The following is a 25,549-nucleotide window of genomic DNA, read 5'->3' on the forward strand; positions in this document are numbered from 1 at the left end:
TTAGCCCGGGACTTCCTATACTGGGTTCCGTTAGTACAGACTCCTCCGACCTCCGTACCGTCTGGAGACTCTCCATCTTTCTCCGACTTCCGACTTCCCAACAACGGCTCCGTCCAGCATGCAGTCGCAGCACGATATCCCAGATGCGGGGCCCAAGTTGGTCAACCGGCTCGCGCAGAGCAAATCGCCTTATGTGAGATTGACCATCCTGTCGGCTCTCGAGGAACCCTCACTAATGGGTCGTAGGTGCGCGGGCATATGAACAACCCGGTGGCGTGGCAGCTTTGGGACACCGAGGCGATTAATCTCGCCAAGAAGTACAATCGCATGATTTTCCTCAGTATTGGTTATTCGGCCTGTCACTGTATGCGACCTCTCGCCCAGGTTTATCGTTATCTACTAGAGGACATCGACTAACGACGTGCAGGGTGCCATGTCATGGAAAAGGAGTCATTCATGTCACCAGAGGTGGCCGCTATCCTTAACGAGTCCTTTATTCCGATCAAAGTGGATCGAGAAGAGCGACCGGATATCGATGATATTTATATGAACTACGTTCAAGCTACCACTGGCTCCGGCGGTTGGCCTTTGAACGTCTTCCTCACCCCCGCTCTAGAGCCTGTCTTTGGCGGCACATACTGGCCCGGTCCCAATTCGACGACGTTGCTGGGCCCGGATACGACCGGCTTCGTGGAGATTCTTGAAAAGCTAAGAGACGTCTGGCAGACACAACAACAGCGCTGCTTGGAGAGTGCCAAGGATATCACCAAACAGCTTCGAGAGTTTGCGGAGGAGGGAACACACTCGCAACATGAGGAACGAGACGATGACGAGGATCTCGATATCGAGTTGTTGGAAGAGGCCTACCAACATTTCGCATCCCGATACGATTCCATTAATGGCGGATTTGGCCGCGCCCCGAAATTCCCCACACCTTCGAACCTCACGTTCCTGCTTCGTCTTGGTGCATACCCTAGCCAGGTCACGGATATAGTTGGCCAGGAGGAATGTGAAAAGGCGACGGCCATGGCGGTTACTACTCTGGTGAACATGGCCCGAGGTGGTATTCGGGATCACATTGGCCATGGCTTCTCACGGTATAGTGTGACGACCGACTGGAGCCTGCCTCATTTCGAAAAGATGTTGCACGACCAAGCGCAGCTGTTGGATACCTACGTGGACGCATTCCGGTTAACCCATGACCCGGAACTGCTCGGTGCTGTCTATGATCTTGCTGCTTATTTGACGAGTGAGCCCTTGCAATCTCCGACGGGAGGATTCTTCTCGTCAGAGGATGCCGACAGTTTCCCCAGCCCGAACGATACGGAAAAGCGAGAAGGTGCCTTCTATGTGTGGTCCTTGAAGGAGCTCACTCAAGTTCTCGGCCCGCGAGATGCGCCCGTCTGCGCTCGCCATTGGGGTGTGCTGCCCGACGGGAACGTTGCGGCTGAATACGACCCACACGACGAATTCATGAACCAGAATGTGCTGTCCATCCGCGCCACGCCGAGCAAATTGGCCAAGGAATTCGGCCTGAGTGAAGAGGAAGTGGTAAAGATCATCAAGGGCGGGAAGCAGAAGCTCCATGACTACCGCGAGAAGACTCGCGGACGGCCCGATCTTGACGACAAGATCATAGTGGGCTGGAATGGATTGGCGATTGGCGCGCTCGCCAAGTGCAGCGTCCTATTCGAAGAGATCGAAAGCTCCAAGGCTCTCCAATGTCGCGAAGCGGGGGCACGTGCCATCAGCTTCATCAAGGAAAATCTCTTCGACAAGGCCGAAGGGAGACTTTGGCGCATCTATCGTGATGGCAGCCGCGGTGACACCCCGGGCCTTGCCGACGACTACGCCTACCTGGCCAGCGGTCTGCTGGACATGTACGAGGCGACATTTGATGACAGCTATCTTCAATTCGCCGAGCGATTGCAAAGTAAGAAAGCTCGCCTTCCCCCCAAAATACCCTCCCTTGCTTCGGAGGATAAAGTAACTGACGCGGGCCGCAGAATACCTTAACGATAACTTCCTCGCCAAGACCGGATCCACGCCCGCTGGCTACTATAACACACCTGCAAGTATGACCCCTGGCATGCCCGGCCCACTCTTCCGCTTGAAGACCGGCACGGAGTCTGCGACGCCATCTGTCAACGGCGTGATCGCCCGTAATCTGCTGCGCCTGGCCGCCTTGCTGGACGACGATAGTTACCGGACCCTTGCGCGCCAGACCTGCAACTCGTTCGCCGTCGAAATCATGCAGCATCCCTTCCTGTTCGTGGGGCTTCTGGATGTGATCGTGGGCCTTCAGATTGGGACGCGGACAATCACCGGGGTCTTTGGCACTTCGGACATTACCCACGACCCTGTCCCACGCGGCGACAGTCTCCTCGGACGGCGCGACGAGCCCGTGGCAGCGCGTGACCTGGTCGCACGACGTGTCCGATCCGAGGCCGGGACCGGCTTCTGCTCGTCGACTGTCGTGGCATCGCTCGTCGATGTGCGACCCTCGCATCGGAAGGACTTTGTGGGTAACCAGTCCTTCTGGTTGAAGGGACGCAATCCGCTGTACAAGGATCTAGACGCGGCTGACCCGCCGAAGAATTATCTGTTGGTATGTGAGAACGGACGGTGTCGAACGGTGGATCTCTAGAGCAGAAAATCTCTTTTGTTTTGATCTTTGTAATGACATTATACTACAACTACGGTGATCTTATGGCGCCCTCAGGGTGGAGTCGTGGACTTGGGCGATAACATGGGGGCAATCTGTGTCGGAGTTGACGCCGGGATGTTTGAGACTCTTCGGAAACTGGGCTTGCAGAAATCTCCGGGGTACTATCCATGGATGTACATTGAGTTTATATCGCACTTGAAATGGACTGTTCATTGTGCAACGACCGCAGGATATTAGATGCCCTGTTCGATTCATGGTTCCCGGAGGTTCCAGGGGACGTTATACAAGGGCACAAGAGTAGCACTGGGGCGCTGGTCCCGGGTTCCTGACTAGCGGACATGATCGTAAAAGTCTGGCCATTCCCGTTCACCGTCGTTCGTTGCCGGGAGCCAGTGGACACTTGTCATGCCTAGTGTGATGGCCGATGTCATGCCCACCGATGGCCGTGAGCCAAGGACGGAGCCAGGTCCGGATCAGCAACGCCCAATTTCCAGACCCAAAGCACATCAGTGGGACGATCGCCGTGTCTCTGAATTTGCGGATTCGATGGATTCGTTAGTCCGCCAGGGATCCATCCGATGTCTCTGCACGTTGTGTACCATCGTAGGATCTTCCCCAGGTTGGGTTCCTGTAGTTCCTGGATGGAATCGTCATCGATCGGCTATCCTGACACGCGGGATCAACTGTGTCTCGGCTCATTTTGGGGCTGCGATGGTGAAACAGAGGGTGCAGCAGCCGCAGTGTCCGGGGGACCCTCCCGTAATCAATGTGAAAAACAGGGCCGTGCAGGCGGACAGCCCGGAGCCAGTCCCAGAGCGAAGATGGGCCAGTCTGCGTGGCCAGCCCAAAGCCAAGTTTCCTAGTGGCGCCGCCGTTGCGGTGGGTAATCTCCCCGGGTGACCCTCATTGGCGCCGGGACGGTCTGAAACCATGGCAAGGGACAGGCTCCAGAGGGAAGCCCCTGACGATACGATGTGATGCGATCCATTCGATCCCATCCTCATCTGCGTGTCCCAGACAGATCTCGAACCCCGTTTCACCGGGCCTGGACACTGCTATCGTCGATGTTTGTGTATTTCTGGCTTTTCCCGAGTTTTCACTCACATGGTCCATCCTGGTACGCGCGGCAGCTAGTGTGCCCCTAAATGGAGAGAGCAGCAGCGCTAGTGGAGTCGTGTTGAAGATCCGCCCAGGGGCAACTATCACCCGAATGGTCTCGATGTGGTGGCCAGGCGCCCGGAGAATTGCACCCTCAGAGACCGTAGTAGGGCAAAGGACTCTCCATTGCGCCCAGCCTTTGAGGAAACATCGCCAGCCCTGGCCAGCCAATGGGACGCTGGTCGGAGACGTGTTGGAATGTAGAAGTAGAATGTCCCACGCCTGCGTGTGGCGGGCAGGCCTGTCTGGTATGTGCCGTGAGTCGCGGAGGTTGGAGATGCACCCTCGAATGCAATAAGTACGGCCGGCGGCTCTCACGAGAGGATTGGAACACTCATCATAATTCTCGCCTCAGCCCTGAACCGATCCATCTCGCCTCCACCCCTGGCAATCATCACTTTGATTAAACCAAGATTGCCTGCAAATTGCAAATTGACTTGGGATCGCACGGCCCCACCCGCCCCGGCCCTGCCTTGCCTCCCCTTTCTACATTTACTTCGCGCTGCCCGCCCTCCTTCCCCTCTTCACGCTTCCCCAACCGCTATCCCGCCGTCCATCTCTTTCTTCCCTCCTTGAGAGAAGAGGTGTTCCGGCCTGTCATTCCTTATCCAAAGCGTCCTCGACACTCTTTTGTCCACGACAGTCGATCTGCGTGGACCGCCCCGACTGCCAGCGCGAACTTCCTGGGGAAGTTCCTCTTCGTCCAACCCAATTCCAAGACTACGAAGTACTTCCTAAAGTTTCTGTGATCTGTGAACTCGACTCGCCATGCGCTCATCCCTGTTCCTCGCTGCCCTGGCAGCAGGAGCCGTCAACGCCTACGAGAAGCGTGTTTACGTGACCGACTGGACCACCGTCACTGTTACCAAGACCGTTACTGCGCCCGCCGTTACTGAGACCGTCACCCCGGTTCAGCAGATCCAGGCCGCCGACACCACTGTCTCGACCTCGACTACTGAGACCCCCGCCCCTGTCGCCGATACCACCGAGTTGTCCAAGAAGTCGACCGAGGTTGTCCCCCTGCCCGAGCCGGCCACCACCCAGGCCCCCCGCCCCAGGCCGCGACCACCGAGTACTTCTCCACGGCCTGGACCTCCACCCTCGAGGCCTCGTCGACCATGCAAACCTCTTCGTCGTCCTCGACCTCGGCTCCCGCCTCGACCAGCTCTGGCTCCTCGGCCACCAACTCTTACCAGCAGGCTATCCTGTACAACCACAATGTTCACCGCAGCAACCACTCGGCTTCCTCGCTCGACTGGGATTCCGAGCTCGAGTCCACTGCTCACACCCTGGCCGCTCGCTGTGTCTATGAGCACGATACGTAAGTATTCTTTGAACAATTGCGACCGCAATTGATGACATTCGACAGCATGCTAACATGACTTTTTTTTTTTTTTACAGTTCCATTGGAAGCATTTCTTACGGCCAAAACATTGGCTACGGTGTCAAGGCCGCTGAGATCGGCCAGATGATCTCCAACCTGATGTACAACGACGAGATCGGCTACTTCCCGACTCCCTACGGTGCCGCCAGCCCCGACATGTCTCTCTTCGAGAAGTGGGGTCACTTCTCCCAGATTGTCTGGAAGAGCACCACCCACGTTGGTTGCGCCACTGTCATGTGCGACAGCTTGGGCAACGTCGACTCCGGATCCGCCCTTCCCTTCACCGTCTGCAACTACTCGCCTCCCGGTAACTACGACGGCGAATATGGCGACAACGTCCTGCAACCCCAGAACCAGGCGACCTACACTGCCTAAGAAGCCCTCCGTTGGAGCTTCTGCGCCAGGGAGGGAACCAATCGATCGATGAGGAGAGAAACAGAAAGAGAGTCTAGCCCTTGGTTCTGCGGAACTCCCGATTGAATTGCATTTGCTCTGCAACCTCCCTGACCGAATTGCATATGTTGGGGTCTTGTCATTTTATTATTATTTTTTTCTTGTCTTCTTCTTCTACACTTGCATGTCCAATCCGATTCGCCCGGAACTCTGCCGGGTGGGGTTCGGCATCGGGTCACCTCCCCTCGGAGCAACCAACGGTGTTGGCCCTCTTGGTCTCCTCCGGGGGTATCCTGTATGTACGCCGGAGGTCACCTGTTGTTTACATTCCCCCCGGGAGAGGGACATGCAGGTTCCCCGTTTCAATTGTGAATATTTTGACTTGGTGTCTCCTAGCGTTTTTTCCTCAATGGCCCCTTACTGTGGATAAAAAAGAATACGGCCCAATGTGATGTACTCCAAATGCGAGATGACCCTTGCTTGTTTCCTCAGGTCACGTGCACGTAGCTCCCCCGCACCTCCCTTCGCCCGAACGTCATTTCTCCACGCCTTACCCTAAGCCTAAGCTAGGGTAAGACCTTGCAGTCACGGTGTTCGCAGACGTCGCAATATGCATCCCACTATCCTATCGTAGCCTGGCTCGTTCTTTCCCCGATCCCGACCCGAGCACTTGCTCCGTGCCGTCTTACCGTTCACCAGACACGGTCATTCCCATCTGACAGACCAGCTTACTAAGTGAATCTTCTGACGGTCTCAAGGTAACTAAGCTCCATCCGATTAAGGTCGGCTGAGCTTCCCCCAAGCCAAGCTTGCTCTTGGGACCGTTGGCCGTGACCTCATCGCCACCATCTTCTGTCCAACAATCCGAACCTCCTCCAGGTCTCGATTCAAACTGCCGGTGTTCTGGCTTTTCCTCTGATCGGCTTTGGATTGCACTTGCATACTCACATCGGTTCGGTCGGGCAGGGATCCCTCGCCGGTCTGAAATTAGCTAACGTTTCCAGGCCTCATCCGTTCCCCCGGCGCTACCACCTCCCCCCGTGCTGCCAACCCACATCCCGCCATTTTTCCATTGATCAAATGTAAGTCCATTTCCCCGTGGGCGCCTCCCTTCAACCCGAGGCGGTTCCACAGTCCCATGGCGGGGCGAAGGGGGTGATTGCTCTGCTTTCTGCAGAGTCCTTTATAGAGCTTTTTCCCCCCCGGTTGCTGTACTTCTTTCTTTCCTCCCTCACTTTCTACTCTTGCCCTGTCCTCCCATCTTTACGTGGTACTATTCTTCCCTCCATGAGGTAGCCTCAATGCCATCCTACTGCCTTCAAGACTGCCACTACTTCTACCGCACCGCTCTGCGACTCCTCTCAATCCCTACTTGCCTTGCCAGCCGCTACGCTTGATTGGGATAAAATTTTTACTAACGCCATGTCTTATTCATCGATGGCAGTCCGCACTTTCACTGCCCCTAAACCACTGGGGGATGCGATGGAGCAGCCCCAGACCCATACGGTTATGAAACCGACCGAGCATGCCGGCGGCGAACCGGTCCAGCACAAGCCCAGCCAACAGGGCCTGACTTTCGCTAACCAAGAGTCACTCCCGAAACTCCCGATCCCCGAGCTGGAAGACACTTGCAAACGCCATCTCGATGTGCTTGCTGCGCTCCAGACGCCGCGCGAACACGAGGATTCCAAGGCCGCCGTGAAGGAGTTTTTGAAGACCGATGGACCGCTCCTGCAGGAGAGACTCAAGAACTATGCCTCGTCGAAAACCAGTTTCATTGAGCAATTCTGGTATGACTCATACTTGAACTTCGACAACCCAGTGGTCTTGAACCTGAACCCTTTCTTCTTGTTGGAAGATGATCCCACTCCGGCCCGCAACCACCAGGTGACACGAGCTGCCTCGCTGGTCGTGTCGGCTCTTTCGTTCGTTCGCGCAGTGCGCAGAGAGGAACTGCCGCCGGATACTGTGCGCGGAACGCCGCTCTGCATGTACCAGTATTCTCGACTGTTTGGCACAGCTCGTCTGCCAACCGACAATGGCTGCGTGATCAGCCAGGATCCAGCGGCCAAGCACGTTGTCGTGATGTGCCGTGGACAATTCTACTGGTTTGATGTCCTCGACGACAACAGCGACTTGATTATGACGGAGAAGGACATTTCGCTGAATCTCCATGTGATTATCGAGGACGCGGCACAGACTCCTGTCCAGGAGGCTGCCAAGGGTGCTTTGGGTGTTCTCAGCACGGAAAACCGGAAGGTGTGGTCCGGACTGCGTGATATCATGACCAAGGACCCGCGGTCCAACAATGCCGAATGCCTGAACATTGTGGACACAGCCCTGTTCATGCTGTGTCTCGACGACACGGAGCCCTCGAACACCGCCGAGCTTTGCGCCAATATGCTTTGCGGCACCAGTGAGGTGATCAAGGGTGTCCAAGTAGGCACATGCACTAACCGCTGGTACGACAAGCTGCAGATCATCGTCTGCAATAATGGCAGTGCGGGTATCAACTTCGAGCATACTGGTGTCGACGGACATACCGTGTTGCGTTTCGCCAGCGACGTCTACACCGACACAATTCTCCGATTCGCCAAAACTATCAATGGGCAAGCTCCAAGTCTCTGGACAACCACCAGTCCGGACCCGGCCAAGCGTGACCCCCGTAGCTTCGGCAACGTGAGCACTACCCCCCGCAAGCTCGAGTGGGACATGACACCCGAACTCAACATCGCCCTCCGCTTCGCCGAATCCCACCTCTCCGACCTCCTCTACCAACATGAATTCCAAGTGCTCGACTTTGAAGGATTTGGCAAGAACTTCATCACCTCCATGGGCTTTTCTCCCGATGCCTTTGTGCAAATGGCGTTCCAAGCAGCGTACTACGGTCTCTATGGCCGAGTCGAGAACACCTATGAACCTGCCATGACGAAATTCTTTTTGCACGGCCGTACCGAAGCAGTGCGTACCGTCACTCCTGAGGTCCTGGATTTCGTCAAGACCTTCTGGGGCGAGAACCCCGCGGAAGCGAAGATCGATGCTCTTCGCGCAGCAACTCAGCGCCACACCGCTATCACAAAAGAATGCTCTAAGGGTCAGGGTCAAGACCGTCACCTCTACGCCCTTTACTGCCTCTGGCAACGTTCATTCGACGAAGGTCTCTTCCAAGACTCCAGCTCCGCAGGCGGATATTCCAGTCCCGGTGAAATCGAGTCACCCCCGCTTTCTCAGCCCTCGGAAGACGGCTTCTCGTCACCGAACAGCAGCAACTTCCGAGGAATCCGCTCTGCCGTGCCCCCGACACCAGCGATCTTCAGTGATGCCGGCTGGGATAAGATCAACAACACCATTCTCTCCACATCGAATTGCGGTAACCCATGTCTGCGTCACTTCGGATTCGGCCCTACCTCTGCGGATGGTTTCGGTATTGGATACATTATCAAGGATGAGTCCATCTCGTTCTGCGCTTCCTCAAAGCACAGACAAACGGCTCGTCTGATGCATACCCTTGAATCATACCTGCTGGAAATTCGAAAGCTCCTCCGCGCGACGAACCGCAAGACGACGAGCCCCCGAACGAGTCGGGCGCGTGAAACAGAGGCTCTGGCCGAGCGGCTGCAGACTGATTCGGGTCGTCGGGGCCGCATTGTTCGTCCTGGTGCAGGTGGCGCTGATACGCCTACCACGACAACGGACAGTGGGGAGATTGAGGATGATGGAATGGGCGGATGTAAGTTTTTTCCTTCTAACTACTCTTTATTATCCAAGGGTATCTTTGGACAATACTGACTTATTATAGATGGATTCTTCGATGCCGGTATGCTGCTTCACGCGTTGAAGGACATTAATGCGGAGCGGGAACAGCGGGGTGAGAAGACGGAGAGGAAGAAGTTTGTTGGGAAGAAGCTCCATCTCAATGAGTACTAGAAGTAGAAAGATCCTACAGGATGGGATCTAGATATGAACTTGAATGAGACTTTTTAGTCTTTGTAATAGTTGGAGCGAAATACTTTCTATTTATGAAGCTATTCATACTGAAATACTGTCAGGCTATGGCTGCCTTGGGTACTCGGATCCGAGTTTTATGTCGATGTCCTTATTGAGTGCTGCTAATGTCCAGTCTCGCACGCAGTTATGTAGGCTCTATGACTCAAACCTCGGATGAATTTCCAGGAAAGAGTATTCGGTCAGAATTCCCATCGCTTCATTGAATCTCACGGTATCTGTGATCACTTCACGAAGCCACTCAGGATAACTACTGGTAAGTCCGGCATAAAAAAGCTCGTGCCAGATTTTCTGGTTATCGAAGTGGGCCAATGATTTGAGTAATTTCGTCACGACTGGGTCTTCCCTTTCTAGGCGAGAGTATGACAAATCCCAGGTTGTGTATAATGTGTGCTCCTGGTACTCCTTGAGCTATAAGGGTCGGTGCGGGTCAATGTTCCAGCATTTCTCGTACTCTTAAAGGTAGCGTTCAAAAGTGAGGGTGCTATGCTGAAGACATGTCCCGGCAGTAGCCAAAGTAAGAGAGAGACCCGCAAGTCGCCCTGCGAGGCGCTTTGTAGAAGGATCTAAGAGAGGTGGTTAGTAGATTCTAATGTGTTCGTTTGTAGCATACCTGTTTGAACATTCTCTCGTTTTGATCGGTTTTATAGGAATTGTGAGGCTATCAGATTCTCAGAACCCCACGGTGGCAGCTTGGCCCGACCAATCCATATTCGGGTTGGGTCCGTTGTGAGGCAGGTACGTTGGTGTCATCAGCAAGGTAACTTTTCATCTTGATTCTACCCCGCGAGACCGTTTCGTCACAGCGGCTTCTATCTTCTCTTACATATGGTTGGGCTACGCAGATTTATAACGCCTTAGCCATTGGAAATTGCACCAGAGCATAATTGAGATTGATGGTCCTCCTACTGGTTCAGATAACGGCGCATTTATGATATAAAGAGTGAAAATTCCGATGCATCAATCATGGTAATGGAAACGAGGGTGGTGATGATCCGGAAGTGGGTAAGTGACCAAGATTCTAGGCATCAGTCTTTTGACACCACCGTATGGCACCGCCCGTGTCGGTCCTTCAGCAGCTCAGCTTGCCACATTGGGCACAAGAATCTCTGACTCCATAGTCGCAAGCCTTTCCGGTTCCGGCCTGGCATTCGTAGACATGACTATCGAGGCAGGCTGAATTGACCAATTGATCACCGCAAAACTGCCCCTGAACGCCGTTGCAAACGCAACTAGTAGCGCCACAGGCCCGTTTCTCGAACTATCTCTCACGTTAGATATCGTGAGATGTACTTAAGTTATCAAGGACTTTGGCTTACAATGCTATCGAGGGCTCGAGCTTCCAGTGGTTCGGCAGCAGGAGCGGGCCCAGCAAGGGTGGCAGGGACCAAGGCAACGAGGGCTAAGAGAGCAGTGTACTGAAGTGTGGCTGTTAGCGGTCAATATCTTATGACAAGTTCGGATTGTTCGTTACCTTCATATTGAAGTGATTGAAGGCTGGGAATGTTTTAAAATTGGTAGACTTTGAACTTAAACTAAAGTGTGGTATCCTGGAAACTTTCTAAAGTGCCTGGGAATTCAATGCATTATATAGACCTCTGTCCCGAGTATGAGACCTTGTTGTCCATGAGAAGAATACGAACTGCGTGCCGATCACAGCTCAGCTCGTGATTTATTAGACCTCTCAGGATCTCACCTCTCTCTATGTGTAGGCAAACAATAGTTGCTGAATACGTATTCCTACTTTCAATGTAACCTAAGAACGCAAGCCACTCGTGTTTGTCTATGGGCTGACCGTGATCGACACGCCTCTACATACCCCATTGGCGGATGAGGAGAAGCCACCATGCGTGAGCTGTTGAGAGGTCTATCAGGAACAGAGGGTCCGGGGAGGTTCCAACATTAATCGAGCAACCCATCCAAGAGAGAGGGAGAGCTCAACGGTTGTTTCCCGTCGATTTCGAGAGAGGGTACTATTGTGGTGCTTTGACCGCGCGTCCCTGTGTCTTCTACGGCCAAAAGAGCTGAAGGTCCGAGCTTCCGAGCGAATAGAAGTGGGCCATCGTGCTCCGTACTTCGGAAAACGTCCCTGATCTAGAATGGAATACGATCACGGCAGATCTGCTCGAAGATCGGTGAACTGAGGGATCTTCCAACTTTTCTGACGATCGCATTATTCTCCAAGTCCTTCATTATATCAACATGTCTCTACTAGGTAAAGGAAATAATAATTGCTGGGTTTATTTACTTTCTCCAGATGTACTCAAGTCGTGTTGTTGAAACGGATTCGTCTTCTTTACCTTTCACCCTACCTGTTCACTTTGGCATGCCGCTGAGCATTGACACCACAGCGGGTCCATTATATCAACCCCACATCATACATCGAGGAACTGAAACAGTGTCGCACTAGGCACGCCAGAACAGTTTCCTTTACATATACTGTACAAGGGAAGCCTAACAACGAGAGAGGCAACTAGGCCACGGCAGGCTTTGACGAGGCTCTGAGTTCGCTTTCCGAAAGTGGTACACCCTGCATGTACATACACAGGTACACACGCCCCCGACAGGGCCATTGTTCGCACTTATGAAGTATCAGGATATCGGTCTCTGTGACGCAAGATCTCTATGTGAAATACTGGCTCGTGGAGGCGGGGATCAAAGGTTGCTGGGGCGATCAATCAGCAATGAACATTTCTGGACTCTCTCTCTGATCGATCTGCCCGACCCGCTACGGGCGGACAGCAGCCTAGTCGCCCACTTCCCTGGAGGACTCTCTAATTGGAGTCCGTTGATCGCTCATTGGGTGGAAATTGGAAATTCAGTCATTTAAAAGTGGCTAGGGAGGTGGAGCAGAAGACACCCGCTTCATGCCTGCACAGCCCTGCCGGGGACTCACCAGAAAAAGTTCGGCCAAATACTGGCTTCTGGCTCCCTTGATGATACCGTCTGTCTCTGGGATACAAATACATGGACCCCAATCCAAATTCCGAAGGGTCGATTGATACAGAAAGTTTAACGGGTCAGGTCCCGATCTATTGCTCAGGCTTGGCCTGTGCGATGTGATCTATCAACTCCCCAGGATTTTTAGTCACCGCTGGCCACCCCTTATTTCTAAACTTCTCCAAGCTTCAGATAAACAGCATGTTGGCACCGCTCAATTGAATCAATCCGGCCGTAGGCCTTCACAACAGGCAATGTAAACAGGACGCACAGCACGAGAGTAGTGAATGAGGAAACTACGCAGAGAGGAATTCGAGCTTCAGCATATAAAGGGCCTATTACGCACCTCCTTCCCCTATAGTATACCTGGGCGCGAACAGAACAGAACAGAAACTGCACGTGTCTTATTCTATCCTAAGTGCCTCTTGCCCACCACTTAGTCACCAGGAACCAACCAACCTGGCTATTCTCTCTACAATACTATACACAGGAGAGTTAGCTTAAGTTTAAGTTATCTAACAAATTTATGATAATAGATTAATTATCTTTTATAATTGGAGGTGAGCGATCAGGGTCGCTCAAGGCGGCCCCGGGGGGGGGAGGGGTGGGTTATAACTCAGGCTGGGTTCCGGGAGCCGATTCGCTTCCCGAGGCAGCAGTGTTATTACTGTCAGTTTTTTTACAACGACCTTTCCAAAATTGCCTCTGGTAACTACAGGGCACTTCCCCAGTCTCTGCCTCAGGCTCCAGCCTCGGCCGGTGAAATGTGGGGAGCTCCGAGACCGGATAGCCGACTTGGAGAGATAGCCGTCTTAATGTCCACTTCCCCAACCTCACACCTCGAGCAATCGAGCAAACTAGCTGAGGAATTGGCTACGCCAGATAAACCACCAGTGGGAATATAAATCAACCCACATATCTCGCATCTATCCCGCAAGAAAGAATCTACAATTCAGCACAGTTCGATCCCCATGGCTCTGCGCCTGCCAAGACGCGCGCCGCGCTGCGTAAGGTCGTTCTCGACTTCCCCGCGTCCAGCGAGGTATGCGGATACACTGCCCAATTTGAAGATTGGGGCTCATACTAGGGTTTTGTTTCAGGGGTTTACTGGTGAGTGTTTCTTTCTTGGTTTTCATATTGGCATATCAATTGATTTGATGAGTGTAGCCCCGATGCAGGCAGTGCTGACTTAGGTACTTTGCAGGACGACAGGCGACTGCAAATGTGAAGGAGTCGCTAAAATGGGGGACGAAGATTGTGGGTGGTGTCAAGCCTGGTGTTGAGGGGGAACATTTGGGTCTTCCTGTTTTCCCGTCTGTGAAGGTGGTGAGTATTGATCGAGTTGATGGTTGGTGTGTGAGCTTGTGGAATTGACTCGATGTGGTTTTCGTCGTGACAGGCTCAGGAGATGGCTAAGCCGGATGCCTCGGCGATTTATGTGCCCGGTAACCAGACCGCAAAGGCCATTGAGGAAGCTATCGAGGCAGAGATTCCGCTGGTCGTAGCTGTGGCTGAACATGTTCCGATTCACGATATCCTTCGGGTGAGTCTGCCAACCCCCTGACTAGTATCTCATGCTAAACACAAGCTACAGATCCACTCCATGCTGCAAACCCAATCCAAGACCCGTCTCGTCGGCGCAAACTGCCCCGGTATCATCTCCGCTATTGGAAAATGTCGTATCGGCTTCCAGCCCCTACCCTGCTTTGCCCCTGGCAAAGTCGGAATCGTGGCCAAGTCAGGAACACTGAGCTATGAGACCGTTGCTTCGACGACCCGAGCTGGTCTTGGGCAGAGTCTGTGCATCAGTATGGGGGGTGATGTGTTGGCTGGTACCAACTTCGTCGATGCGTTGAAGATCTTTGAGCACGATGACGATACCCAAGGTATCATTCTTGTTGGTGAGATTGGTGGTACGGCGGAGATGGATGCTGCGGAATGGATTCGCGATTATCGCCGGCGGACTGCTAGCCCTAAGTATGTTTTCTCAGCTTCTTCTTTCTATGAGTCTGCTTGCTAACATGCTATAGACCCATCATGGCGCTGGTTGGTGGATTGGAAGCGCCTCCTGGTCGTATCATGGGACACGCTGGAGCTTGGGCTGCGCCGGGAGAGCCGGATGCGCAGACAAAGTATCAGGCGCTGGAGCGGGCTGGTGCTGTCATGGTCAACCACCCAGAGAAGTTTGGCGAGGGTATGAGGACTCTGCTGGGTGGCACTAGCCGGCCAGGTGCAAACGTGGGTACAAATAACACTCTCTAAAGAGCAAACTCTAATCATTCGGTAGACCTTTTCAGGGGCTGGCTCCCAGAAGCGTGGCTTTCATACCATGAGGCGTGTCAACCCGGCTCAGAGGACAGTTCAGCAGAAGCGGGGCTTATATATCAAGCAGTTCCAAGCATTCGACATCTTGAAAGAGAAATCTGTTCGAGTCAACGAATCTGCTTCCAAGTCTGACGCATCTATTTCCATCTCTGTTGACCGTACAGCTCTTTCACCATGCATCGTCGCCTCTCCAACCACCGAGTTTGACGCCTCTCAGTCTCGTCGATTCCCTTTCAGCTACTCGCAATCCAGCTTCGACCAAAGTCCCCTCATTGCAGAAGTAGCTTCGCACATGGGCGTTCCTGTCTCAGCCCAAGCTGAACTCTCCGCCTTGGTCCAGGAATTGTGGAATATTTTCAAGGAGAAAGAGGCATTTGTGCTCGAGACGCAGATTGGAATGTCCGCTGACGGAAGCCTGGAGGTTCACGGCGCAAGATTCGGCTTCGATGATGCCGCTTACCGCAGTTCCGGTCGTCAAGAGGAAATTCACCAACTGCGCAACACCGCTGAAGAAGCCCCGGAAGAAGTTGAGGCTGAGAAAGATGGAATCGTCTACGTCAAGTATGGCAGCCAACCCTCATAAACTCCACCATCTACTAACACTATTCTCTAACAGGCTTGAAGGCGAAGGCAGCATCGGCACACTAGTCAACGGAGCCGGTCTCGCAATGAACACAGTCGACGCACTTACTTTCCATGGCGGCCACTGCGCCAACTTCCTCGACACCGGCGGCAAGGCTACATCCGAGACAGTCAAGTCTTCATTCCGAATTATCTGCTCCGATCCCCGTGTGAAGGCTGTGTTTGTTAATATCTTTGGCGGATTGACTCGCTGCGACATGATCGCCGAGGGTATCATCCTTGCTTTCCGGGACCTGAATATGCAGGTACCCGTTGTGGTGCGACTGCGTGGGACTAACGAGGAGCTTGGGCAGAAGATGGTATGTTTTGACTATGTTTTTCTAACATGGTCTGTTCAAGAGTTGCTAACTTTACTTCTTGTAAGATTGCCGAAAGTGGTCTGCCTTTGCATGCTTTTGATGGATTCGAGGATGCGGCGAAGAAGATTATCTCGCTGGCTCAGTGAGATATGAATTTTTACACGCGTGGAACTACTGCACATAGCTTGAATAGAAGTCATCTAGACTCATTGAACTATAGGTTCGATCAATGATAATGAACAGAACTACTTTCATTCTTCTGATCAAGAATGTTCTGGAAAGCTGTGTAGGAAGCCTGGGTAAATCGATCTGCCCTCGCTTAGACCTAACCGCAGCCGGGGATCCAAGACGAAAAATTTAGAATTCCAATTTCCGAAAAGAACATACACTGGGAGGATGATAAACCTAAGTGAAGGGCAAAAAAAAAAAGAATATGTGCACACAGGGCGATTCGAACGCCCGCCCTCTGATGAGGAACAGAATACCACCTTGTACAGGTAAGATACATATCTTGAGTCTGTCGCCTTAGACCACTCGGCCATATGTGCTATATTAGGTAATACCTAAATTTTAATGAATTATTCAACCCCATTATACCTACTATCCCAATCGAGATCAATGCCCTTTAGCTCTGGCCTCCAACAACCTGCTGTACTACCCGATGAGACCCAATGTGATATCTTCATTATCATGGCCTTTATCCTCGGAATTATACATCGTATCACAGTCAGTCCACGGCCGGAGCCCCATTTTAACGGAGAGGGCTTGAAGTACCATAATGCGTTGCCGGTAGGCACTCATCATGGGCACGGTAGTCGCAGGTAATTCTGCCTCCAGGGCTGCATATTTCGAGTGGATGTACTAGAAATTTCCAATGTATATCTGCTTAAAATTATGTTTAATCATGGCATACTCAGTAGGAGACTTGATTCCAAGAATATGGAATTAGAGAGACAAATCGGCAGCTAAAGACACCCTGGAATAAAGTTAACACCGTGGTCTGAATGAATATTTCCAAAGATAGAGTATGCTATGCTATAGGGCCACGCTCTTCTGCGATGGTACAATTTGGTAAGATCCCGATTGGAGGAACCTTGATTCAACAAGTGAGTCTATTTCCTCAACGTGTTTCAGGATCTCTTAAAATAGAATGCGTGGCAGGGCCAGTCGCGAAATCAAATACGCACCGAGTTATAGAGTGTAAATTTCGTGATAGATAAAGCTATTTCCTATTCCCAAACGTAGTTACCCCGCTTGACCCGTATACGGAAGCAATTCAGCAGTTTTGACGACCTATGGATCAGCCGTAGTCCATGGGTCAACACGCGATTCCTTTCTTAGTTCACAGTGACGCAGGTGGAGATCCCCGAGAGCAGATCCTTTCCTGGAATGTTCGTTTGGTCATGAACAACATGCCCTGTCGAGGCTCCCGGTTGGCACCCTGAGCAAGGAGTGCAGGTTTGTGGGTGACACCTCGGGCGCCTGTGACACCTGAGGCCACTTCGGGTCTGGCCCGCCTTCCCCACGATCGACCAGGGTTGCGCCGAGTCCTCTGACGCCATTACCTGCGGTCTTCCTTTTAGGCTCTCACCCTCTCTAGTCCAACTCGTTCTTTTCCTTGGGGGCCGACATATTGCCAACCAGATCTCTTTTTTACATACGTCGTCCCCTCATTGCAGCCCAGACAACACCTCGCGTGCCATGTCAGACCCTCGCACCGAGCTGCAATCAACTTTGCGGGATCTATCCATTGGCAAGAAAGGTCCAGTTCAGGACATCCCTCGACCTGCAGGGAAGAACAACTCCGCCGGTGCCCCTACATCCGTCCTCAAGCCTAAAAAGGCTGCCCCGAAGCCCGTTGCAGACTCTTGGGAAGACGTAGCCACCGACGACGATGAGCCTACGCCACGAGAAGATGATGCAGCTCCTTCGCCGTCGGTTCTCTCTCCCACCATCAGCGCTGAGGGTCCTCTAGATCCTCCGCCTACGCCTATCTCACCGCAAACTTCTAACCCTTGGGTTGCCGGACGAGCAAGCTCCCCCGCTGCCCCGCAGCGCGATCCTACCCGCCGACCGGAGAAGCAGACCGCCGTTGCTGGTCGCTTGATCGCTGGCGCATTGGGAGTCCGGGCGCCAAAGCGTACGGAGGAGCAGCGCGCCTATGATCGCTCTGTCAAGGAGCAGGAGATCAAGCGGCGGAATCGAGAGCGCGAGGAGCAGGCAAAGGCCAAGGAGGAGGAAGAGCGATTGAAAGCTTCTGTCTGGACAGACTAGATTCTCGTCTTCTGTGGACTTTTGGGGATTTGCTGTACCTTGCTATGTATTTTTGATTGTATATATCTGACTGACTACTCGGCGCTGAATGCCTTTGCTGGAGAATGGGTTCTTAATGTTGAGGATCGTGGTCTCTCTTTTCCTTGGTTGGAAATGGCTCGGCCACTGGTTGATTCTAGATCCCGAAATTCAATCCTTCCGAACAAATTGCTCTGTTTTAATAGTAGCAATAGCTGGTTTGTCTATATCAATTGCCATGGCTTACAGCGATCTCGCGACGCAACTTGCCAGAGGTGAAGATTTATGTCCTTTTCGGAACGTATTACCATGAATGAAATATGGAAAATCGCACGAAAGTATCCCATCCATTTCTGTAAATTCGTTGAATCATAAAAAGCGCAAGCTGCAAACTCCTCACGATGAACCGAGATCCAGATTGCACCGTCGACAAATCCCGACCCATCCTGCCCAGATGCAAATCCCCCGTGATATGTGTAAGGCGGTTCATCATGCTATGCAAGAAGGAGTCCAGCGCTTAACCACCAATCTGCTCCTGGTGGACCTCAAGGGTGTCGCCATCGGCCATGTCGAGCTAATAAATGAAAGGTCAGAATCACGATTACTCTGCACCTATATCCCGATCACACGATTCACATACGGTATCTGGGGTGTCCTCGGGGCGAACGCGGGTTCCATCGAACAGGAAGCGCACGGTGGACATTTGCTTTCCCTGGCGATCGCAGAAAGCATCCATGAGCTTCTTCAGTTGAGTAGAGCGTTTGATCTTGAAGAACACCTCATTGTTGTTGTCGGTAACCTTGATGTTGAGGTGCTCCGAGGGAGCGGCTGACCCATCCTGCTCAGCAGACATATTTGCGGTATCTGCGATGTCTGCGGGAAGCTGCGTAGTGTTAGAGGTTTTAAGCAGTTCATGTGTCGCAATCATTGTTGCCTCGATTAGCTCCCGGTTGGCAAACAGCGCCTCGACATGCCGGCGCTGTGCTAAACGGGCGCGTCTCACATTGGCGTCCAGCGGCATGACTTACCGATTTCTGTAGAGCGCGGTTGATGAAAAGGTTGGAGTGTAGAATGTGTATGACTGTAATCAAGTGTCAGCAATCGCGCAAGACCCTGCTATGGAATAGATGGGGTGATGCGGCATACGAAGGCGAGCAGCGAGGAGGAAGGAATTTGTAGAAGGCAAGTTAAGTGGGAGGTGAGAGGTGGGAGATATTGGCGGCAGAATGCCTGAGCGATTCGCCCCACAAAGGCGGAGAATCTATTTTGCGTCACGGCGGAAGCAGGCTTCTATGAGGTTCTTGCCTTTGTTGCGAGTTTGCTTCAACAATTTGCATTAATCCCAAGGAAATCTGAAGACTGTTAAGATGGTATGTATGCTCCTTGCATCACCTGCAGCTTCGAGATGATTAACTGAGAAGTGCAGGGGAATTTGAAGCAAGACTTGTCCCATGAGACGCCCTGCCACCCGCGTGCCGTATGTTGCCTCACAGCCTGTACCATTTTGGGAGTCTGCTAACACTTGGCAGTGCGCAATCCAAGGTACCATTCCTTTGTAAAGATTTCTTTTCCCAGACTAATCCCGGGCCAGATTGCCTGACCAAAAACTCGTACAAGGAGGATAAATGCCAGGCACAGATCGATGCCCTCTACGAATGCTGCAATGCCTTCTACCAACAGCAAGGAGACCAGGCGTCAGTCGTGAGCTGTCCCAAGGCTCACCTGTTGCGGCTCAAGATGAAGCAGCGTGCTGAGGCAGCAGGAAACACGGAGTCCCAGAAATAGGCCCTTTGACGCTGTCACTGCCACCGATTGAGTAGTAGATAAGAGTACCAATTCAAGAGAAACTCAATGGCATGTCGCAGCCCCTTTGCAGACTAAGCTCCCATGTAAGAGAGAACGAGACTAATTGAAGGACTGCGAGATCACTCTAAGACAATCTTGAGCACGCAGAGAGGCCTCATGGACCTGAACGAATATTGAAAACTTTCGTTCCGAGACTCTAATGACTGCCTATAAGACATTTGAGGAAAAGAAAAAAAATTTCGGCGGTGGAAATCCTTAAATACCTGGCGGTCCCGTGCCGACGGGCTAAACCGCTTTGGTAAGTAGCCAACGCGCCCCAAAACCAAAAGAGACAAACACGATTTCCCTCCTCCCATCAACTCTTGAGTGTCGTCGCCAGTGCTGTTCGCCATGGCTCCGCTCACCAGATCTGCCAGGTCTGCAGCTTCGGGCAGTGCGAATCTGCGCTCGCAGGTATGAATGCTCTTTTCCCTCTTGTGGTTTTGGCCCCAACTGACAGACTTCCCTTCCCAGGTCGCTCAGCCGCACCCCAAGGAACCAGAAATCATCAGCATTGAAGAAGACGAAGATGATGACGAGTCAATGGATGGCGAAGAAAGCTATGGCAATGAGGAAGAACTGGAGGAGGAGACGGGTGAAGAGGACGAAGAGATGGATGAGGAGGAAGATGGTTTTGATGATGATGACGACGAAGCTTCGGACCCTCGATCCGGTTTCCCTGTGTTGGAGCCCAGCTTGAAGTCCGTCATGGGAATAACTAGCAAGGCCCAAGGTTTGTATATTGTTCTTCTCAATCATTGCATGACCATGGCTGATCGAGCTTGCAGGTTCTCCTCAGCTGTTTACCGCTGCCGGCGCGCAAGAAGCCTTCGACCCCCTTCGCCGGACCGCCGACCGTGTCACGAAACAGATCGAGGCATTCGCGAAGGAGCTGGACCAGTTCAAGCAGAAGAACTCTAACGACGAGTTCCACAACATCCAAGCAGCATACAATCTCGTGGACAAATACCACAAACTCACCAAAAACGCGATCCAAGAAAACGAGAAACAACAGGCGCTCAAGCGCACGAAAGGCTTCCGATCAAGCGAAGCGGAAGATGCCAAATCGGAAGATGAACTGCGACGTCTGTACTTGGAACTCGATACTTGGCGCCTGCTCCTCAACCTCATCAGCGTCGACGAACCTGCGAGCCGCGCCAGCTTCAAGGAGGGACGGCAGACGGCTTTTCAAAACCTTCACCGCTACTCGTCGGATCGCGAGGTTTGGGAGCAGTTTCTCGGTGCCGATCAGTATGCCACCGAGTGCGTTGTGGCTATGAAATGGCTAGAAGAGACAGCTAAGGCAGAGGACAATGAGCTCACTGCGGTCATCAGCGAGATGGAATCGCAGGCTGGAAGAGGCGAGGGACTGTGGACCCATGGATGGCTCTACACCAAAGAAGCGATCAAGGGACACAAGCGGTTGCGCGCCTGGCCTCAGCCTTTGGAGCCCAGTGACCCGGGCGTGGCACAGTCGATGACCACTGACGACCACAAACCTCTTATTACACAACTGGACCCCGATGCTCTTCTTCGCCAAAAGCAACATCTGCAAGCACAAGACGAGTTCTATGAGCACGCGACTTGGATGAATTGCTGGAAAATGCTCCGACAGGGCGAGGATTGGACTCAGATTCGCGAATGGGCCGAAAACCGTCTCGAGGGTTGGAGAGCTGTCAGCCTTTGCGGCTCAAGCCTTGAATCGAATTCCGCTAACACGCGGACCCCGGTCGACGACGGAATGACACGCTTGATGAATAGTCGCGCGCAAGACTCATGGCGCGCAGCTTGCTTTGCTCTCGCGCAGAACCCCAAGGCGGGCGACTTCGAACGTGCAGTGTATGGTCTGCTCTGTGGCGACAGCGACTCCGTCGTCAAGGTATGCAGCAGCTGGGATGACTATCTTTACGTCTACTTCAACCGGGTCGTTCTCTCGCGCTATAAGGGATTCTGCAAGCAGTTCCAGCGCAAGCTGAACCATTCTCCCAACACCCCAGTTGCATTCACGCCAGAGCCTGCTGGACATACAGACCTGCAGAAGTTCTTCCAGTACCTGCGCGGCAACGAGCGTGTTGGAGGCGAGGCCTCTAACCCCTTCCGCAATCTTCAGGCTGCGATCTTGAGCAAGGGCTACGACTCCTACTTCACCCAGCTTGCTCAAGCAGTTTCCGAATATGCTATCAAAGCCGATGGCACAGCCTCTATCATTCCAGATATTGCTCGCTCGAAAGTCGACCATACCTACTTGCTCGCCGCGTCGGATGAGGAGGCTATCAAAATGTCGGCTCACGTCTATCTTGTCGTTCAGTCCATAGGGTATTCTCGCGTTGACACCCAGTTTCTTGAGACCGCATCCGTTGTCCTCGCTGGGTACATCGCTCTCTTGGAAGCACGAGGCTTGTTCCAACTCATCCCACTCTATGTGTCACTTATGCCTACTGGGATGTCTCACGATGCCTATGCCAAGATTCTGATTGACATTCTCCACCCGAAGCAGCGAAAGGAACAGGTTCGCCTTGCTCAGAAATACGGTGTGGACATCGACTCCGTACTGGATGTTCAGTGGGCTTATTTGAGCTCCAAAGTTTCTTCTATCGAATACTCGCGTGGCCTCACCGGCTACCATAGATTGGTGCGCCGGCCAGATGGCTCTCGCGAGATTCTCCCACCCAAGAAAGACATTATCGGTGTGTCCATTGCAGACGAAGATGAGAACATGATCCGCAGTCTCGAATGGTTACGCTACGTGGGTGGTCAATGGGGCAAGATCTGCAAACTTGGAGGATGGCTGTACCGCAAATTTTTCATTGCGGGCAAATTGGCAGCTGCTCGGGAGCTCAGCCAGCGCATGCCCTTGCCTGAAATCTCCCAGGAGACATTCGGATACGATATCTTCGAGTACCCTGATCTGAATGTGGATCAGTTGGTCGCAGAAAAAAGTGCACCCCCCAGCCCGGCCAAGTCGCGCAAGAACAGCGCCCACCGACGCAGCCTGTCTGGCAGCAATGGCATTTCCGTCAACAATTCTTCCAGTGCCAGTCAACAGTCCACTCTCATGTACAACTTTGAGAACCTAGCTCTTGGCTTTGACAGCAGGGAGAATTTCGCCATCCTCTACGAACAGATTTCGAAGTACGTATCATCTTCTTTTAACACGGTGCGCCAAGCACGACCTAATCTTTCTTTCAGGACTAAGCGCCGACGAGATTCCGGCACGGTCAAAAACCTGTTCGATGAGTTGTCTGAATACCTCGGCACCCTGGAGAGCAGTGTGGGACAAACGGTCGAGGTGGTTGACTGGCCTGGCACGGCCGAAACTGGTGAGTGTTTCCTCTTTTACATTTCCTTCATCTCAGTGTTTTGGATGTACTTGTACTAATTCGAATGAATCAGCCGAGGAAGAAGAAGACTATGCGTATATCCGTCGGACCCTGCTTCCCGAATTGGTCCTGGATTACCATACCGCCTTGTACTACGCCGCCGAAACGCTCGAGAAGCCCGAATTGCTCACGCAGTGCATGGTTGTGGCTACGCTAGTCGCGAAAATCCCGCACTTGACGCGCAGCTTCGTTGAGGCGCAGCGCATGGCTGAACTAATGGATTCCTTGGCCTTGGCGGGCCGAGCTATGGTTTTTACGAACTCGAAACAAGATGTCGTGAAAGAGAGTGGCCAAACGCTGGGTTTGTGGCGAGTCAACGTCCCGGAGCACGGCGATGCCGCCATGCCACAGAAGAAGTGATGCTCCTCTCAGCAAGATGAGATTGGATAGGAAATGGGCTGTGTACATTAGCATGCAGGAGCACTGATCAGGGATACAAACCACATGGAGCTTCAAGGGCGAGGTTATTACCTAGGGTATATTGTTTTGTATGTGTTTAGGTATTTCCAGGATAAGCATGTCAGTGAAGAGGATGTGAAGAGGATCTACAATGCAACGGATCCTTGCACCACTTTTTCTCAATCTATGTCAATCATTCTGCAGTTCTTAATAATTAGCTCATCCCTCGTTTCACGTCAATTTTCAGGTCAGCCATCAATATTAATGTGTCTCTCCACCCACGCATACCGCCTCGGTACTCCGCAGCAACAACAATTTTACCTCGAATTAAACCCCGTGGTCACCCAGGTAACCACCTCATCACTCACATTACTCCTACTCACATGGCTCCATGAGCTTGTTCCCCAGCACATTGGCGGGGAACTCCTCGCCCAGGGCGGTCGTATGAGCCCAGGGCCTGCAGGCCATTCTCCCGATGGATCGTCGCGGCAAAACACTGGCTCCAGTGGTGGCGCGGAAAATGCGCCGACAAATCCTGGATGGTGTCTGGGTGGACGAGATCGGTGTATGCACCGGTGTTGTCTGTGACCTGACGGGAAGTCAATTGGCTCCTCACAGCTCGATCGCTTGTACCTTTGCCAGTAAATAATATTGCTCCACCGGGAAAAGTTAAACTTTGGAGCAGATCAGGTCGCACTTGGTTGATTGCGGGAAACCCGTCCCTTGCCCCGGTGATGCATCGTCATCGTCATGGTGGTGATCGCGACGCCGGGTTGTCCACATGTATACTGAGAGTAGGGTAGGGGTAGGGGTAGGGGTAGGCCAGGGTTCCAGCAAAGTCTTTGACGGGGAAAGCTTCCATCTCCACCGGGGAGTGTTCCACCTACCAAAGATCGTCGCCAACTGCAACGATTGTTCCACCGCGGTAATTTTGCCTACGGCGCACAGGTCCTGATGTCGGATGATCTCTCGCGGTGCGGTCGTCCCATTCGACCTACCCGTCTGCAGGATATCCAACGCCGGGCACCCGCCGTAGAACTCGAAGCTTAGGCGGGTCCTGCGCGAGGTTCTTGTCCGTCGTGCCGATGCCGTGGAGGATGCAACGGGAGTCAGTATGTCTCGTCGGTGAAGTCCCAGTCGGCGGAGTCGGGGAAGCAGTACTTTCAATGGCGAGGCCGTAATGATAGACGCGGAGGGAATGGTTGTAGGTGGGTTCTGGAAGGTGAGCTCGGGGCGTAGGCGTTGATGCGTTGGGCGAGGGCGGTGGTAGGAATGGGAGTCATGGGAGACCGGGATGGGGAGGGGTGCGTGGTGAGGCTTTGGGTAGGCGGGTGTGGAGGTGAGGAAGGCCGTGGCCAAGGCGAAAACGGCTGTGAGGCCGTATACGCTGATTGCGTCGGGCATGATGGTCTGGAGGTCTCTGGCGTGGTGAGGTGGGAGGTGAGGCAGTGGGAGGGTTGATACGAGCGGGATATACGAGAATACGAGAGTAGTTAAAATGCCAACCATGAGGCTGCACGGAGTATATATTAAGTGGTGATATTGCTCCCGAAGTCGATTTCATCTCAGAGACGCTATATATCAGATGAATGCCTCTACGACCAGTATGTGATCTCCAGGGTGCCATCATCAACGTTGCGCATGGCAATCCTCGTCAAATAGAAAAGAAAGAGGGTGTATATTATTTTCTACATAGCTTCAAAATCGTCCGTTCGTGCCACGCGCGAGTCAAACGGGCAATGCAGCACTGCGGTGTTTGTATTGCCAAAGCACATGCAACGGTGGCTCCATGGAGCATCCCATTTGCGGGCTAAGAATG

At 52.8% G+C, this 25,549-nt stretch overlaps 9 protein-coding genes across 9 annotated transcripts; 7 read left to right on the forward strand and 2 right to left on the reverse strand.

Moving 5' to 3' along the window:
- Positions 1 to 118: 118 nt before the first annotated feature.
- On the forward strand, positions 119 to 3,568 carry N7532_011688 (thioredoxin domain-containing protein; the record flags this gene model as incomplete). The annotated part of the gene is made up of 5 exons (XM_056624179.1): positions 119 to 193; positions 247 to 364; positions 428 to 1,933; positions 2,007 to 2,608; positions 3,020 to 3,568. The coding sequence occupies 5 exons, from the start codon at positions 119 to 121 to the stop codon at positions 3,566 to 3,568; spliced, it is 2,850 nt and encodes a 949-aa protein (XP_056469167.1).
- A 1,026-nt stretch (positions 3,569 to 4,594) lies between these two features.
- On the forward strand, positions 4,595 to 5,585 carry N7532_011689 (CAP domain-containing protein; the record flags this gene model as incomplete). Its single annotated transcript, XM_056624180.1, has 3 exons — positions 4,595 to 4,840; positions 4,885 to 5,147; positions 5,228 to 5,585. The coding sequence occupies 3 exons, from the start codon at positions 4,595 to 4,597 to the stop codon at positions 5,583 to 5,585; spliced, it is 867 nt and encodes a 288-aa protein (XP_056469168.1).
- Positions 5,586 to 7,025: 1,440 nt separating this feature from the next.
- Positions 7,026 to 9,530, forward strand: N7532_011690 (choline/carnitine O-acyltransferase; the record flags this gene model as incomplete). The annotated part of the gene is made up of 2 exons (XM_056624181.1): positions 7,026 to 9,333; positions 9,403 to 9,530. 2 exons carry the CDS (start codon positions 7,026 to 7,028, stop codon positions 9,528 to 9,530), a joined length of 2,436 nt encoding a protein of 811 aa, XP_056469169.1.
- A 3,833-nt stretch (positions 9,531 to 13,363) lies between these two features.
- N7532_011691 (putative succinyl-CoA synthetase subunit alpha) lies at positions 13,364 to 15,960 on the forward strand (the record flags this gene model as incomplete). Its single annotated transcript, XM_056624182.1, has 10 exons — positions 13,364 to 13,441; positions 13,510 to 13,590; positions 13,649 to 13,658; positions 13,753 to 13,874; positions 13,948 to 14,091; positions 14,143 to 14,525; positions 14,579 to 14,786; positions 14,836 to 15,434; positions 15,490 to 15,814; positions 15,880 to 15,960. The coding sequence occupies 10 exons, from the start codon at positions 13,364 to 13,366 to the stop codon at positions 15,958 to 15,960; spliced, it is 2,031 nt and encodes a 676-aa protein (XP_056469170.1).
- Positions 15,961 to 17,515: 1,555 nt separating this feature from the next.
- N7532_011692 (uncharacterized protein) lies at positions 17,516 to 18,088 on the forward strand (the record flags this gene model as incomplete). Its single annotated transcript, XM_056624183.1, has 1 exon — positions 17,516 to 18,088. One exon carries the CDS (start codon positions 17,516 to 17,518, stop codon positions 18,086 to 18,088), a length of 573 nt encoding a protein of 190 aa, XP_056469171.1.
- A 535-nt stretch (positions 18,089 to 18,623) lies between these two features.
- N7532_011693 (SUMO family protein SMT3) lies at positions 18,624 to 19,127 on the reverse strand (the record flags this gene model as incomplete). The annotated part of the gene is made up of 2 exons (XM_056624184.1): positions 18,624 to 18,680; positions 18,747 to 19,127. The coding sequence occupies 2 exons, from the start codon at positions 19,125 to 19,127 to the stop codon at positions 18,624 to 18,626; spliced, it is 438 nt and encodes a 145-aa protein (XP_056469172.1).
- A 346-nt stretch (positions 19,128 to 19,473) lies between these two features.
- Positions 19,474 to 19,891, forward strand: N7532_011694 (uncharacterized protein; the record flags this gene model as incomplete). The annotated part of the gene is made up of 4 exons (XM_056624185.1): positions 19,474 to 19,476; positions 19,533 to 19,583; positions 19,636 to 19,648; positions 19,698 to 19,891. The coding sequence occupies 4 exons, from the start codon at positions 19,474 to 19,476 to the stop codon at positions 19,889 to 19,891; spliced, it is 261 nt and encodes an 86-aa protein (XP_056469173.1).
- Positions 19,892 to 20,302: 411 nt separating this feature from the next.
- On the forward strand, positions 20,303 to 23,691 carry N7532_011695 (nucleoporin Nup84/Nup107 family protein; the record flags this gene model as incomplete). The annotated part of the gene is made up of 5 exons (XM_056624186.1): positions 20,303 to 20,365; positions 20,426 to 20,684; positions 20,740 to 23,083; positions 23,141 to 23,271; positions 23,345 to 23,691. The coding sequence occupies 5 exons, from the start codon at positions 20,303 to 20,305 to the stop codon at positions 23,689 to 23,691; spliced, it is 3,144 nt and encodes a 1,047-aa protein (XP_056469174.1).
- A 708-nt stretch (positions 23,692 to 24,399) lies between these two features.
- Positions 24,400 to 25,134, reverse strand: N7532_011696 (putative urea hydro-lyase/cyanamide hydratase; the record flags this gene model as incomplete). The annotated part of the gene is made up of 1 exon (XM_056624187.1): positions 24,400 to 25,134. One exon carries the CDS (start codon positions 25,132 to 25,134, stop codon positions 24,400 to 24,402), a length of 735 nt encoding a protein of 244 aa, XP_056469175.1.
- Positions 25,135 to 25,549: the final 415 nt, after the last annotated feature.

The sequence above is a fragment of the Penicillium argentinense genome, assembly GCF_028826775.1.
Source record: "Penicillium argentinense strain IBT 30761 chromosome Unknown utg000011l_segment0_segment0, whole genome shotgun sequence".
NCBI lineage: Eukaryota > Fungi > Ascomycota > Eurotiomycetes > Eurotiales > Aspergillaceae > Penicillium > Penicillium argentinense.